The sequence below is a fragment of the Labeo rohita genome, chromosome 25, assembly GCF_022985175.1.
Source record: "Labeo rohita strain BAU-BD-2019 chromosome 25, IGBB_LRoh.1.0, whole genome shotgun sequence".
Lineage (NCBI taxonomy): Eukaryota > Metazoa > Chordata > Actinopteri > Cypriniformes > Cyprinidae > Labeo > Labeo rohita.
Window position 1 is genome coordinate 9,300,559 of NC_066893.1, and position 17,343 is coordinate 9,317,901.

The 17,343-nt window shown below is 28.7% G+C and overlaps 1 protein-coding gene across 1 annotated transcript; it reads left to right on the plus strand.

Moving 5' to 3' along the window:
- Positions 1-893: 893 nt before the first annotated feature.
- Positions 894-9,166, plus strand: anxa2a (annexin A2a). The gene is made up of 13 exons (XM_051100276.1): positions 894-1,028; positions 1,878-1,938; positions 3,439-3,529; positions 5,347-5,441; positions 5,523-5,636; positions 5,714-5,804; positions 5,879-5,958; positions 6,071-6,130; positions 7,787-7,880; positions 7,958-8,053; positions 8,337-8,395; positions 8,551-8,673; positions 8,772-9,166. The coding sequence occupies exons 2-13, from the start codon at positions 1,888-1,890 to the stop codon at positions 8,829-8,831; spliced, it is 1,014 nt and encodes a 337-aa protein (XP_050956233.1). The 5' UTR covers positions 894-1,028; positions 1,878-1,887; the 3' UTR covers positions 8,832-9,166.
- Positions 9,167-17,343: the final 8,177 nt, after the last annotated feature.

Genomic DNA, 17,343 nt, shown 5'->3' on the forward strand with positions numbered 1-17,343 from the left:
AAATATATGTGTGTATTACATCTATCTATCTATCTATCTATCTATCTATATATATCTATATATATATATATATATATATATATATAAAATTTCATTTATAATATAATTTATATATATCATTTTAGTAAATTACATAATTTTAGTCATTTTGTTTTTCTTAGTCCATTCATTTTTTTTTTATATATTTAGTCAATTTATTTTTATTTCTTTATTTCTATTTTAATATTTTTTATTTTATTTTTAGTTTTCATTTGATTTTTTTAGATGACATTTTAGTAATCGAGTTTTTTTTGGTTCGTTTTTAACATTAATATTTAGTTTATTTATTTATTTATTCATTTATTTTTTAGGGTCAGTATTTTTTTTTTGTACTTCAATTTAAAACATATCAGTTAGTTGCAAATGGATTTTTTTGTTTGTTTGTTTTTTAAAGTTAAATTTATGCATCAAATATTTATATTTAATTTCAATTACTGGGGGAAAAAAAAGAAAAAGAAATAAATAGTTAAATCAATAATTACAATAATACTCCATATATATTAAAACCAAATAATCAAAACTACTTGTAAACATGTTTTATATAAATGCATTTATTTTAGTTTTAGCCATAACAACACTGGTTCCACTGAAGAAAAAGCAACTCGTCACATGACGGTTAGTAAATGACAACAGAATGTTCGCTCTTGTGATCATGAGTGATCGATCCCTTAAAGACTCTAAGCTTAGTCTGAAGTCACCACTTAAAAATGGCACTGGCACATACTTAGTTTCCCCATCTGAAACCATAGCTGCAGTCTCCTACTTCCTTCCTCAGTGGTTTAAAAATACTGAATACTGAAGCTCAGCCCCTCCAAACTGCTAAGATGTGGGCAGAGCGAGTGGGCGTGTCCTGGCGGGGTGGAGCCCACCTTCGGGACGGGACCTCCAGCTCAATAAGGACGGCCTCTGCTATTTAACCACCACACCCTTCACACTCTCCATAGCTGGGATTGTTCTGCAAAGCATCTGAGACCTGCTGATCACCAAAGGTAAGATCAAATCCTTTTCCTTCAGCTGTTTTTAATTTGCTTTTTTAAAAATCAATCAATTATAAAGCAAATCAAGGTTCTCTTTAAACTTTGTATGATACGAAATACAACATACAGCATTAAGCTAAACTCTATTGCTTTAACATTAGCAGTTCTGCATGCAAATCAACAGATTTCATAAGAAATGCTCTTGTTAAGGTCTTTAAAACATTAACCCTAAGGTTGTAAAACTTGACTGAGACATACATGGTTCGGTCTCACATGCTGTATGGAATTTTCCCAGCAAGCTCTCTCATGGGTGTGCCTGTTTGCCTTGGTTTTACCAAATGCTGGGTTTAAAATGACTGTTTACTGGTCTTGTTTTGATCTAATTACCTAGCAACTGCAGCACATCATGTGTGACGTCTTGAATTTTTGCAAAGTTCAGCTTTGTAGATGAAAGACTAGCACGATTTACAAGCATTTGGGTATTTTTGCATTGGTTATAGTATTGAAAGTTAATGATTTAATGAGAGGTGAACAGTAAAGTACACCTAAACTGACCAGAAATGACAAAATAAGTTGTTTTAATGTTAGAAAAGCTGTTTTATGAGTCATTCTGGAAGGATGAGGTGACTAAGTTTTTCTAAACTCAAGATGGGGCAATTGAGTTGTGTTCTGCATTACATAACTCAGTGCAGCATGTGACGCTACACTTAGTCTCCTTTGAAGACTGAGAGTGCTATCGGTGCACTTTACGTTGCAGAAAACCGATGTAAATCAGATGGTCATTCAATTTGCAGCATGATAGATATCAGACACATAAAGCAAAATATCATGAAAATCAATAGGTGTGGTTGTTCTCCACAGGACGTTCAGGATGGCAATGATCCAGGAGTACTTAGGGCAGCTCACTTTGCAACTGGGTGGAGTAAGTTTTCATACCAAATGTTTAGCTATTGAAGATATGCATAATACAACTGAATTGAAAAACACACATAATACAACGTCAGGGAAAATAAAACAAAGCAGTGTTTTTCTGTTAATATTTTTATATTTACAAAAAATGTAAATATATAAGATATATATGTAATATTTTTTTAGAAACCTATATTATATATTTATATTTATTAAGTAAAAGAAACAATAAAAATTACATAAATGTTTATGAAGTAAATCAGTACAAAATGTTATTTAAAAAACAGATATTTTATAAATAAAATAAAATATTTTATAAATAAAAATTATAAATAAATAAAAAACTTCTTGTTCTGTCAATATTTATATAAATGATATAATCTATTATTTATAAAATCACTAAATAAAATAAAATAAAACCTTAGTGTTATTCTGTCAATATTTGTATGTTTACAAAAAATGTAAATTTTATATATGTTATAAATATATACTATAAATTTGTAGTTATTAAATAACAAAATAAAAATGTTATTTTTTTTTATAAAAGGAAAACTAATATTTAAAAAATATTTTATTAAATAAATAAACAGTTATTCTGTCAATATTAATATAAATGATATAATATTTTATCGATATCGATAAATAAAATGAAATGCATCAAAACACAATAAAAACTATGTAAATATTTATAAAAGAAATCAATAAAAACAAATATTTTGAAAAAAAAAGATAAATATTTAATGAATAAAATAAAACTATATAAATCAAAACACAATATTCCATCAATTCCATCAATGTTTATAAAAGAAATCAATAAAAACTAGTATAAAAAAACAGATAAATATTTTATAAAAAAAAAAATTACATCAACATTTATAAATTGATAAAAACTGTTTTTTTTGACAAAACAACAGATAAATATTTAATAAATAAAATAAAAATAAATAAATAACATACGCAGTGTTATTCTGTCAATATTTATGTAAATAGTATAACCTATTATTTATAAAAATCGATAAATAAAAAACACAAAAAAAAAATGACATAAACGATTGTCAATAAAAACTAATATTTTGAGAAAAAACAAATATTTTGTAAATAAATAAATAAACAGTGTTATTCTGTCAATATTTATATAAATGATATAATCTATTATTTATAAAAATCAATAAATAAAACAAAATAAATCGAAACAAAAAATTACATAAATGTTTATAAATCAATAAAAACTAATATTTTGAAAAAACATTGTATAAAATAAATTAATACGTAATGTTAATCTTTCAATATTTATCTAAATGATCTATTATTTCTGAAAATCGATACATATATTCAAACTAAAACTAAAAACTAAATTACATAAATGTTTATGAACGAAATCAATAAAAACTATATGTAAATTAATAATATATGCATTTAAATAAAAATAAATAATGTGCATATATAAAATATAAAATAATGAATACATATAATCCATTTGTTTATGGACTTATCCCATTGTTCCTCTCTACAGGGGGAGCCCACATACCCCACTGTGGTGGCAGATCCCAATTTTGATCCAGATAAGGATGCTGCCAGAATTGAGACAGCTATCAAAACTAAAGGTAAGAGAGCAGAAGTGCTGGAACGTCATGATGTGAGCAGCCAGATGTATTTGTGGCATCTTGTTTAGGCCTGTAATCTGATGATGATTATGGGTCATTAAACAAACAATGCTTGGTTGTGGCTTTTGGCCCTCGTCTTTGTGTGCTATCCCTGTAATAAAGTCAAAATGGTCCAGAACGGGCAGCAGTGGTAGAACTGAGTCATCATCCTGTCTGGAAGAGACTGAACCGCATGTGGAACATTTTCAAGCCAACGCCTAATTGCAGCAAGCAGATTTCCTCCCCCTCCATGACTCAACACTCAATTGTAACGTGCTTAAGGAAAATACTACATGCATAAATAATGCTTTTGGATGATTCAACCACTTTCAACTTAGCAAACTGTACAAAACTATCCAATAATAATAGACTTTCTAAGCATTTATGATTTTTCTAACAGTTCTAATGATAAAATAAAACAACCTTATGACCTTAGTAAATTATATATATATATGTGTATATATATATATATATATGCATGTATATATGTGTGTGTGTATATATATATATATATATATATATATATATATATATATATATATATATATATATATATATAGATATATATGTGTATGTATATATATATGTATATATGTATATATATGTATGTGTATATGTGTGTATATGTATATATATATATATATATATATATATGTGTGTGTGTGTGTATGTAATTTTTTTTACATTATATTGTCAGAAATATGTACAATTATTGTGAAATGTAAAATAATAATAATAATTTTACATTAGCATTTTTTGACATTATGAGGGCAAACTATATTAAAAATTGTGTTAAATAAAACACGTGAACTATTTTATATAAATGTATACAAAAATAAAAAAATATATGTAAACGTTTTAGATAGATATTATAATGATAAATTGTAAATATAATTATAAAAATACTCCTATATTCAATCCTCACTCCTATATTCTCCTATATATTTTTTTAATTTATATATATATATATATATATATATAGATATATTTAGATATATATATATTTTTTAATAGAGAAAATACATACAAAATATTATTATTAACATTATATATAAATATTTTTTTTTTAAAAGAGAGATATATATACACATATGTATGTATGTGTGTGTGTGTGTATATATATATATATATATATATATATTCATATAAGTTTTAAAAATATAGGAGAATATAGGAGTGAATGATTATATATACAAATAAATCAATAAAAAATACTAATTACAATAAAAACCTTAAAATATATAAAAATAATTTGGACCAAACGATAATAAAAAAATTTAAACATTTTTTATGTATATATTTATTTATATATTTATATAAAATTACACATACATATATTAGATCCAAAACTACTAAAAAAAAAAAAAAACATGTTAAAAATATTATATAAATGTATACACAACAATAAGAAATCAATCATAATATTAATAGAATATATACAAATATTCTGGACCAAAAGATCATTAAAATATATATGTATATATATATATATATATATATATATATATATATAATATTCAAAATTACTACAATACTATGTAAAAAATATTTAAATGTGTATATAAAAAGAAATCTATCAAAAATACTATTATTAAAAAAAAATGTATAATTAATTAGAATTAACTTTTGGACCAGTGGATATAAAAAAAAAAAAAAAAGGTATGTGCTTAATTCATGTTACGTATCATGTTTAGTGAATGATATTTTCATGTCATAAAAAGTGACATTTTGATTAAACAACAAATAATGCTAAATAAATATGACATTATTTGTTTTAGGGGTGGATGAGCAAACCATAATTGATGTCCTGACCAAACGTACATATAATCAACGGAGAGAAATCGCGTTTGCGTATGAAAGAAGAGCCAAGAAGGTCAGTGCATATATTACGTCCTTCTGTATTGATGTTTCCTTGTCTATTTTTTGTAATAATACTCATTCATCTCACTTTCAGGATATGATCTCAGCCCTGAAGGCGGCGCTGTCTGGCTCTCTGGAAACAGTCATCCTGGGCCTCATGAAGAGCACCGCCCAGTATGACGCCTCTGAAATCAAAGCCTCCATCAAGGTAAATTAAACACCGAAGACATGTTTTATTGCACAGATAAAATAGGAGTGAAATCTAAATTGTCAGTGTGTTTGCAGGGTCTGGGAACAGATGAAGAGTCTCTGATTGAAATCGTTTGCTCTCGAAGCAACGCTGAGCTCTTGGAGATTAAGAAAGTCTACAAGGAATGTGAGTATGGGAGTTTTTAAGTGCACTTATTAGGGGCATTAGGATGTGATGTAAACCTATGTGTCTCATCGCAGTGTTCAAGAAGGACCTGGAGAAGGATGTGGCTGGAGATACTTCAGGAGACTTCGCTAAACTCCTGCTGGCTCTGGTTGAGGTGTGTGCTTTAACTAGTACGTGTTTTGAATGAACATCCTGCTGATTTGTGTTTAACGTATTGTTTGTCACTTCTCACCTCATGATGGACACACGGCCACGTTTCACATCAGGCCAAGAGAGCCGAGCCCAGCTCTGTCGTTGACTACCAGAAAATCGATGAAGATGCCAGAGTAAGTTCTTGTGGTTTATCTCTCAGCATTTTATTGAAACGTTAATAAATAAATATTTGAATGGAACATTTAGAAATGAAACATTTATTAGAGCAACAGTTAAAAAAAAAAAAGTTCAAAATATTAAACTTTAGTAAATTACTGTATATATTCATTAATTTCTATATAATACATTACATAAAAATTCTAAATGTAATTTATACTTATTTACATTTTAAAATATTAAAATTGTAAAAAAACAAAATAAAATTCTATTTACTTAAGTAAACTTTTTTTAAAACTAAAATATTTATATACATTTATGTGCATTATTTATAAATTATATATTTACATATTATATATATATATATATATATATATTTATTAAACTTTAGTTTTTAAAGAAATAATATTTCTATACATTCATTTGTAGTATATGGAAAGTATATATTTATGAAAATTATATATATTATTTACATATTATTTATTTACATTTACCTCAGTTAAACATTTAATTTTTAAAGAAAAATATTTATACACATTCATTTATATGCAATATGTAAATGATTATTGATTTTAAAAAAATGTATTATTTATACTATTTATTTGAAATATATATATATATACATAAATAACATAATTTATATATATATATAATTTTTATATATATATATATATATGTTTTACATAAATACTTGTTTAATACTGATAATAAATGATGTAATTAATAATAATTATGTATACTATTTATTTGCATTTTTAAGTAATTATTAAACTTTAGTTTTTCAAAAATATTTTTTTATTAATGTATAATATATAAAAATGATATATTTATTGTATATTATTTATCATTCTATATTATTTTTTATACTATTTATGTACTTTTACTTTAGGTAAAAATTCAACTTAAAAAAATATATGTACACAAATCATTTATATTCAATATATGAATTACTGATAAAAAATATATATACACTTTATTTGCATTTTTTTAAAGTAAATATTAAACTTTATTTAAAAAAAATAAAAATGTATACATTCATGTATAATATATAGAATTTCTATACTATTTACAATAACTTCATTTAAATTCAACTTCACAAAATCGAAAATACTGACATTTAATTAAACGCCATATATATAAATTATATATTCATGTCTATTTATATCTATTTATTTGCATTTTCAATAAATAATAAACTTTAGTTTTTAAAAAATAAAGATTTATGTACGTTCATGTACAGAAATTGTATATTTAATGAAATTATATATTGTCTATATACTATTAACATTTAAATATTCAACGTTTAAAAAACTAAAATATTTACATACATGTGGTTATATGCAATATATTATATATTTCTGAAAAATTACATATTATTTATAGACTATTTATTTATAAGTAAATATTAAACTTAAAATATAAATATTTATATACATTTATTGATACGTACTATAGAAATGTTGTACAATCTATATTTTTTTACAAATATTAAACTTTAAAAAACATGAATATTTGCTAAATTATTCATACACTATTTTTTATATTTAAAGTAAATGTGAGTAATTATTTATATATTTTTTTTTCCTATATAATAAATTGTAAAGAAATTGATAGAATTTATTAATTTATATACTATTTATTTACAAAATGTCTATAATAAATCTTCTGTGCAGGCCCTCTATGAGGCTGGCGTCAAGCGAAAAGGCACTGACGTGAAGTGCTGGATCTCCATCATGTCCGAGAGAAGCGTTCCTCACCTCCAGAAAGGTTTGTGCGCATTTTAACCCTTCCTTCCATCCCAACAGCACACGTATAATTAACACGATTTCGTGATTTCTTTATAGTGTTCGAAAGATACAAGAGCTACAGCCCTTATGACATGCAGGAGAGCATCCGCAAAGAGGTGAAAGGAGATCTGGAGAAGTCCTTCCTTACCTTGGGTGAGACTTTTCCCTGAAGATCCCACAAAACTCAGCTTTTCTTTCAGTGTTGATGCACATCTGTGGAAACAGAAAGGATTTTATACACCTATCCATCATGCAAAGCATTGAAACACAATGAAAGTATGATTAGCTACTTGCCAATGCTAGTCAGGTGGGACTAAAAACTCTTTGGAAACTGCTTTAACGTTCATTTTAACCATCAAATCCAATGTTTTTAGGAGTGTGAAAGCTACTATTAGCTCAGCGGCTGAATCTAATCTCCACGTCTTTTCTTCCTCAGTTCAGTGCTTTGAAAACAAACAGCTGTATTTCGCCAACAGACTGCAAGACGCCATGAAGGTAAAAAGACGTTTCATCTACTAACACTTTTTACTCTTTCATGGGCTCGGGAGAAAGTATTTGTGATGTATGTGCCGACGTTTTAGATGTCTTGCAGTGGAATTGCATCAGGCGGTTGCGCTTGTCTTTTAACGCTGCGTATTTGTGTCTTTCAGAGCAAAGGAGCGAAGGAAAAGGTGCTGACCCGGATCATGGTGTCCCGGTGCGAGGTGGACCTCAAGAAGATCAGACAAGAGTTCAAGGCTCATCACGGGAAGTCTCTGTACCAGACCGTTGCTGTACGTTCCTGTATTATTATTCTATGCTAATGTGAAAAACTGTGGGATCGGATATTGAGGAGCTTTTAAATATGTATCTCTGTGTTTAATTTTCGCAGGAGCACACAAAGGGAGACTACCAGAGGGCTCTGTTGAGTCTGTGCGGTGGAGACGATTAAGTCGACCGTCCTGATAGAGTTTGGGAAGCACTACGAGAAGGACTTGAGCTCTCCAGGTCCAGACATGGATCTTCTGGGCCTGGCCTTGAATATAGTCCCTACTGCAGCTTTAGAGACAAGCTTCCAGTAAACATGCACTCGCTTAGACTGGAAATAACCATGCGATTTCCAAGAAGGAAAAGCCTAAGAGCCCTTTAGAGACACAGTCTCAGTCAAATATAGAGAATCAGCAATGATACTGCTGCATTTTTGAAGTTCTTGCACACAGAAAATATACACTTGTACGTTTACCCCTTTTTTCTATACTGAGAAATAAAACAAAATAAAACCGTTCAGCTATGCATTTTCTTTTTCTTTCTTTCTTTCTTTCTTTCTTTCTTTCTTTCTTTCTTTCTTTCTTTCTTTCAACTTCCTAACCCTGTATTGGTCTTTTTTGTATTGAAATGATATTTAGATACAAAGACCTCTCAAAAATTATTTGGTCACCACATTTAACATTTATTAATATATCTTGCTTGATTTAAAATGTAAAAAAAAAAAAAAAAAAAAAAAAAATATATATATATATATATATATATAGTAATATAAATATAAAAATATAATGTAAAAAAATAAGTTAATGCTAATAAAAATATGACTTATATTTTATCTATCTCTATCATTTATTCTTATGGAAAGACATTCACAACTTTTTTTTAATATTTTAGATAAAAAACGTTCTAGTAATAATAATAATTTAAAAAACTATTTGGATTATATTTAATTAATGGAATGACATTCACATTTTTTTATTTAGATTAAAAAATTTATAATAATAATAATAATAATAATAATAATGAACAAATTGGATTATATATAATGGAATGACATTCACTCTTATTATTACTACATTTTTATCTAAAAGTTGAAAATTAATAATAATAATAATAATAATAATAATAATAAAACAACTTGGATTATCTTTATCTAATGGAATGACATTCACAAATTTTTCAATGTTTAGATACAGTTTATTATTATTATTATTATTATTAATTCACACATTTTTCAAGTTTTAGACAAAAATGTAGTAATAACAATAATTTAAAAACTACTTGGATTATATTTTAGCTAATGGAATGACATTTACAATTTTTTCAAATTTTAGATAAAATATTACTACTACTACTAATATATTTGTATCTAAAAGTTAAACATTTGTGAATTAATAATAATAATAATAATAATAATAATAAATGACATTCACAAATTGTTCGACTTTTAGTTAAAAATGTATTATTATTATTATTATTGTTAATAATAATAATAATAATAATAATAATGATAAACTACTTGGATTATATTTTATCTAATGGAATGACATTCACAATTTTTTCCAATTTTAGATAAAAACAATGCTGATGATGGTAATAATAATAATAATAATACATTTTTATCTAAAAGTTGAAAAAATTGTGAATTATTATTCATAATAATAAAAACAACAACTTGGATTATATTTTATTTAATGGAATGACATTCACAATTTTTTTCTGATTTTAGATAAAAAAAGTAATAATAATAATAATAATAATGATAAAAGTAAAAAAAAAAATGTTGGACCAAAATTTATTGTGAAAAACTCTACACAAATAAATAGTATTTATTAATCATTTTAATAATTATTTAATTAAAAATAATTTCATTCAATTATTAATATATTATTTCATTAAAAATTAATTTAAAATAATTGATTAATCATTTATTTTGGCTTTAGTGCTGTAAACATTAAAGAATGTATATTATCCCACACACTATAAATTGGTCTTAAACCATATAAACAAACATTAATTCATATCTATTGCTTTATCATTTAAAATGTCTTCCTGTTTTGCTTGAAATATGTTCGTGCCCATTTAATTTAAAATATAATTATAATATATATATATATATATATATATATATATGTTTATTTATATTATTTATAATATTTTATTTATATAGATGTAAAAAAAATGTCATACAAATAAATGCTATTTATTAATAATATTAGTTCAGAATAATTTTATTTCATTATAACATTCTGTTGATTTATTACATTAAACATTTAATATTTATCACAGTTATTTTATTTATTTATTTATTTATTTTCCCACACAGCATAAATGATTCCTATAATAAATGCATTCCTTTGTATTTAAGGGAGAAAGTCCTTCACAAGGGAATTACCAAATATGGATGCACTGGCATCAAAAGTTGGTAACCCCCCTGCCAAATACTTTTCTGGGCTTCTGTTGTTGTAAATGAGCTTTAAGTTGTGGGTTGCATTTCTGCTGCATTTCCACTAGAGAGCGATAGAGCCACAGGCTCCATTAGTGTGGCTTACAGCCAGAAACCATCTACGGCTTGCTGTGGGATTACTTTGATGTTTGCAACTGCCTTTTTAATGATTATTTTTTATTCAATAACAAATACTTAATATTTGATCTCCGCTGGAATTAACATATTTTATCCCTTTAATTTTAAAAGAAATTAAAAAGTAGTAACTTGCACATTAGAGAGTATTTTCCAGCTGTTTGAGATTCTGTCTGGGATCAAATTTAAATACGCTTTACATGCATGCATTACATATCACCACATAAAGGCTTTAATTACAAAACACTTTCCCCGACTGGATACTTGAGGGAATCGAGCGTCGTATTTTACCACCCAATCATTTCCATGATAATCACCCACAACATATTGACACGCCTCAGCCAGTCCATTCATTTCACTACATAATCGGCCAACGACTCAATGTCATTTAGATGTGAATTTCTTCTCTAGACGTGCTTTATGGGAGCAATAAAATGGTTTTCGCACTGCCTACTCCTGCTCATTCTTCGGCGACGAGGCCTTATTTAGATGTTTTAATCATTAGTGTGTTTTGCTGTGTTTGTTTGGTGCTAATTTTTTAATTAAAAATGTTAATTTAACCTCCAGCTAACTTGATTAGCATACCAGAGAAGAGGTTCCTCCACTAGATCTTTCCCCTGTTTAGTTTGTGGTCTCTGAGGGTGAGATCCGCTCAAGAGTTGACAATGCATTTCTAACGGCCCCAGCAGGCCTCGCTCCTTCAGAGAGAGAAAAACCTAATGAGGAAGAAACGTTCTGAGGAAGATACGAATTAAAATGAAAAAGGGTCTAGATATCGCTCACCTCTTATGGAGATCTCCAGCCGGACGCATGGATGATGGTTCCTACAAATACAAAATTATGTAATTTCAGCCAATGCACAGAGGAAAAATAATTACTGAAATACAGCAGTGTAACCTTATTTATTTATTTATTTATTTATTTAAAATGTGTTGAGATAAATGTATAGAATTTGTTTTTGTAAAGTGGCCAAAACCTCGTTTTAAATATAATATATATATTTTTTAATTAAAAATAATTGTTTAAATATTTAATAAAATTTTATTTTAGCATTATGACTGTTGCCATAATACATTTTTTTTAATATATAGCTTTGTAAACAATGAAATTACACAAGTATAAAAGAATATTACAAAAAATATATTAATTATTTTTTTAATAAAAGAAGTAAAAAAAGTGAGTTTAGGTGTTTAGATGTTGCAAGGAAATGTTTTATTTTTATAATTACAGTAATATTAGACTATTTTTTTAAGACAACTATACACTGTAAAAAAAAAAATTGGTGAAGATTTATACTTCATAATGTCATGTTTAATTCATAGTTACAATTTCTTTGTAATTGTTTGTGAAAATTAAAATCTAATGGAATAACATGCATTTTTTTTTCAAATTTTAAATAAAAATAATAATAATAATAATAATAATAATAATAATAAAACTACTTGAATTATATTTTATCTGATGGAATGACTTATACAAATGTTTCAACTTTTAGATAAAAATGTAGTAGTAATGATTAATAATAATAATAAAAATAATAAAAATGAGTGCATTTGTGCTGTTGTTAATAAAAATTGTTTAAATATTAAAAAAGTTTAATTTCAACATTGTGACTGTTGCCATAATACAATTTGTGAAATTTTGTAATGTATAGTTCTGAAAAAAAAAAAAAAAAAAAAAAAAAAAAAATATATATATATATATATATATTCTTCTTTTTTAATTAATAGAAGTAAAAAGAATGGGTGTTGTTGCACGGGTGGGTGTTGTGTGATTTTTATAATTACAGCCTATAATTTTTTTAAGGCAACTATACACTGTAAAAACGTTTTTTTTTTTTTTTTTTTTTTCAAAAATTACTACTTCATAATGTTATGTTTAATTCATTGTTACTTACCATTTCTTTGTAATTGTTTGTGAAAATGGAAATTAAATACATTTTTTGCAGTTTATAAGGGATCTACATTCAGAAGCATTGTACTTCAGTTTCCCTCGAGGACGAAAATTCCTTCTAAAGTTTATAAGCCTTAAAATTTATTATCATTTTGTGATAATATTGATGAGGACATTACCCCTTTGTGCTGTTTTATGTTTATTGCCAATAAAAGATAAAATACAGAGTAAAGGGGGTTAAAACAGTATTTTGCAAAGCAGGCCTTAGATTTACATCCAGCTCCAGTGACAGATTAATTTCTGTGTCATAAAGAGGAGAGTACCTCTCATATTTTTTCCATTTTATGTGGATGTACAACATGCTGTTCTTCTCGAAGGCTGGCCCACCGGGACCCGCGCTGAATCCGGAGGGAACTCTCTCCCGGATTGAAACGACGCAATTTAGCTCGGCAAACGCCGGCATTCAATCATTCAGATAAGACCCGGAGCCCATGAATGTCAAAGGGAGACCGGAGCACCAACAACACGACGAGACTGGAAACCCGCCGGTATGGAAAGAGGAAATGACTGATGTTTTCAAATGGCAAGTGGTCAAGTGTGTTCAAATATGATTACAGTAATCTAAGTGTTCAGTGAAGGGGATTTGTCTGTGGATATCAAAGTGAAAACAGTATAATATGTAGGTCTTTAGTCCTGTTTCATACCATCCCATTCACACAAACAGCGATTTAGTAAAGACGAGTCAATAAAATCCTTCGAATATCACTTAAGTTTACACGCCATGAAAACGGATCACGTGATATTGTTTTCGCGGCGCTGGTTATTTGTGCCATATGTTTAATTTTTTACCTTTTATAGGTTTAGTGAAAGTAATATGCTGTAATGTTGTAAATTCAGGATACTTAAGTTTGTACGCAAACGCTAGCGAACAGGTGTTAGCCTTTTTAAGGTAGGCCTAGCGTCAATTTGATCTGCGCTATTTCTCTTAAGAAGTTATTATTACTGATAAAAATGTATTTGTAACACTTACTCATTATAGCAACTGTATGAAGTTTCCCAGCTAACAAAAATGAACAATGTATAAATAATGTTTTGCAAGCATTATAGAGAGTTACGGTTACCCGGATGCGTGGCCATATTGAGATACTCCGATGTAAACAACAGCATTAGCATAAGTTGTTCTGATAATTTTTGCTGTCTAAACCACGGAAAAACGTGTAAGCTGTTAAATCATATAGAGAAGGACCTTAGTAAGCAGGAATATTTTGACAAACTAAAATTAACCGGTGGTAAAGATACGATACAGTACTCAGTGCCGCAAAATCTTTTGTATACTGCTTATTTTGGCCAGTGTTGATCCTGTCGCAATTATCTACCACATTTTGACGTCTAGAAACCTTTATATATGTGACCCTGGACCACAAAACCAGTTATAAGTGGCATGGGTGTATTTATAGCAATAGCCAGCAATACATTGTATGGGTCAAAATGATAAATTTTTATTTTACGCCAACAGTCATTAGGATATTAAGTAAAGATCATGCTCCATGAAGATATTTTGTCAATTTTCATACCGTAAATATAACAAAACTTAATCAAAATATATAAAAGTAAAAAAAAAAAAAAAAAAAAAAAAAAAAAATATATATATATATATATATATATATACACATACATCTCAGGGAAATATTGTCCTATCCTAACAAACCATACATCGATGAGATGATGTTATGAGAAGATGTTATAACGGGGCTAAAGGCGCCCCAGGGCAAAAGACCTGTGATATTATTTTCCTCTAAACTATTAGATGGCAGAAAATCGTGGCGTAGCACTTTCCAAAACATCCGCTTTTCAAGATACACATGCAAATTTAGCTGATCCTTGACGCGATCACGGGCAACAGCACAAAGTCTATTCTGTACTTACTTGATCTAATATTTGATGTTTTTAAAAATGTTGTAGATTTAGGCTAAGTAGCAACTGAAAATCGCTAAAATCCTTTAATATATCTTGAGACAAAGTCTCAAGTCTTCTTAATGATTTTTAGTTTTGTTTAAGATAATTAAAACAGCAGTTTTTAAATAACGAAAGAATATGTAAAAGTATGGTATTTAGAGTATTATGGGATTTCCTTTAATGCTTTCAGAATCTTTACATTTTAAAATGATTTTGTTTCTGCATTTTAAAATCTGTTTTATATTAACATATTTTAATAGTAGGCTATATTTATTGAACAAATATGAATGCTTTTAATCAAAATAAGCAGAAAATAGTACAAAATTTGCTGAAGTGATTATTTTGAACATTAACTTAAAAAAAAATAAAAACATTATTTTAGCTAAAGTATTTGCATCAATACTGTGTGCCTTTTTCCCCATGCTGGTGAGCCTTTTACCCCGTGTGTGGGGTAACCTCATACATTTGTATGATTTTTAAACAAAATAAATGACTTGTATGATTTATTTTCACACAAAAATTGTTCCTCCATAAATGTTCAATACAATCGTATTTTTTTTTTTTTTCTGCAATCATACACTTTGGGTGCAGTGAAACGCACATTTTTCCTTAGGGTGTGCCTTTAGTCCCTTGTACCCTACATCTCAGTTTTAAAAAAATGACCTTTATGACTGGCTTTGTGGTCCAGGGTCACACATGCTACTATGTACTGCATCAATAGTGAGAGTAGCATGCTAGTATGCTATTCTGTGAGTAGCCAGTGAAAATTAACAACACCCGGTTGATTTTATCGCTATGCGAATCCCTCTTAAGAGAGCACAGCTGTTCAGACACTAGTAGACGGCGGTCCTCATGAATAAAGAGCTGTGTAATACAGATTTCGTCCCCTCTTGTCGTCTATATTGATGCCCATGGCCTGCCTGACTACTTGTGCAGTGCTGGGTATTTAATTATGGACTAGACTGGGGAAGTTCCTATGTGAATGCTTATATGTGTGCGTGTGTGAACCCATGTCCTCCAGCTAGCAGTCTTGCTGCTGTCTTGTTCTCTGGAAAAACAGTATTTCCACAGGCTAGGCCAGAAGAGCTACTCTGCATCCTTACCAGCTAACTAAAACACAAGCAGTCTGAAAAAGCCAGAGTTTGATTAATATTTCCTTAATTCTCATTATTTTATATTTCAGAGGTCTCGGCTGTCCCGTGGGTTCATTAGCAGTGTAGTCGGCGGTGCGTATGGTAAACATCGACCCCAGCCTCTGTACTCTACCCTCTGGGCAGACGGGCTCCGCTAAAGGACTGACGTGTTGAGAGGTGGCCCGTCTCCAGCAGACGCTCTCTCTGGATGGGAAGACGAGGTTGGTGCCTTTGGTGTTGTCATGACAGCTTCCTTTTATGAGACTCAAACTCAGACAACAGAGGAAGTCGTTCTGTCACGACGGCACAGGCTATGACTGAAACAATAGCACTGAAAAACATCGCCGACCTTTCGGTCTCAGTTTAATGTTGATGGCTGCTTTTTATTAATTGCTCATGGATGTATTTTCATTATTTGTACAGCTATCTGTTCGCATTTATTTTCCTCAATGGCAGTTGCTTGGCTGGCTGGCCATTTTGTTTCATGGACACTTTTTTGAGCCAGTTATCACGTGGTATTTAGCACAGTTTTGGACTGTATTTACTCATATAATAGAATAACACAAAAATTGTTTACGTATCTAGTAATTGAAACGCAGCACTAAATCTGTTAACTAATACAGTGTCTGGAAACCAAAATATAGTACTTCAACCAAAGAAAATGGCTGGAAACACTAAGTTGTCTTGATGTGCTGAACAAAGAAAGGGCGGGATCGCTGGATTCCTTCAGTGAGTGTGATCAGCAGTATGTAATGCTTTAGGCCTGTCTGTTTGAGGGCTGCTACAGGGAGCCCCGTCTTTCTCCCCTGTGCGCTGACGCTTTGAGATCTCCCTGTGGCAAAGCCTGGGTTCATCCTCTCTCCTTCTCCAGCTCGCTCTGCCTCAGCCTCTTTTCACGCCCCGAGCAGCGCTATAGCTGCATTACTGCACACTGAAGACTTGGAGAAAAGAGTCTATTTTACAAAGGTTTGCAAAACAATAGAGAAGCCTGTAAGTGTTGTTTGGACTGGTTGAAATAGTTCAGAATTTTGCGGAAGGCTAAACAAAATCGTCTTTTTTTTAAGTACATATCTATTCATTTTTTAAAATGTCCTTTAAATGCCATTTATATAGTACATAAATTTACATTTTCTGTG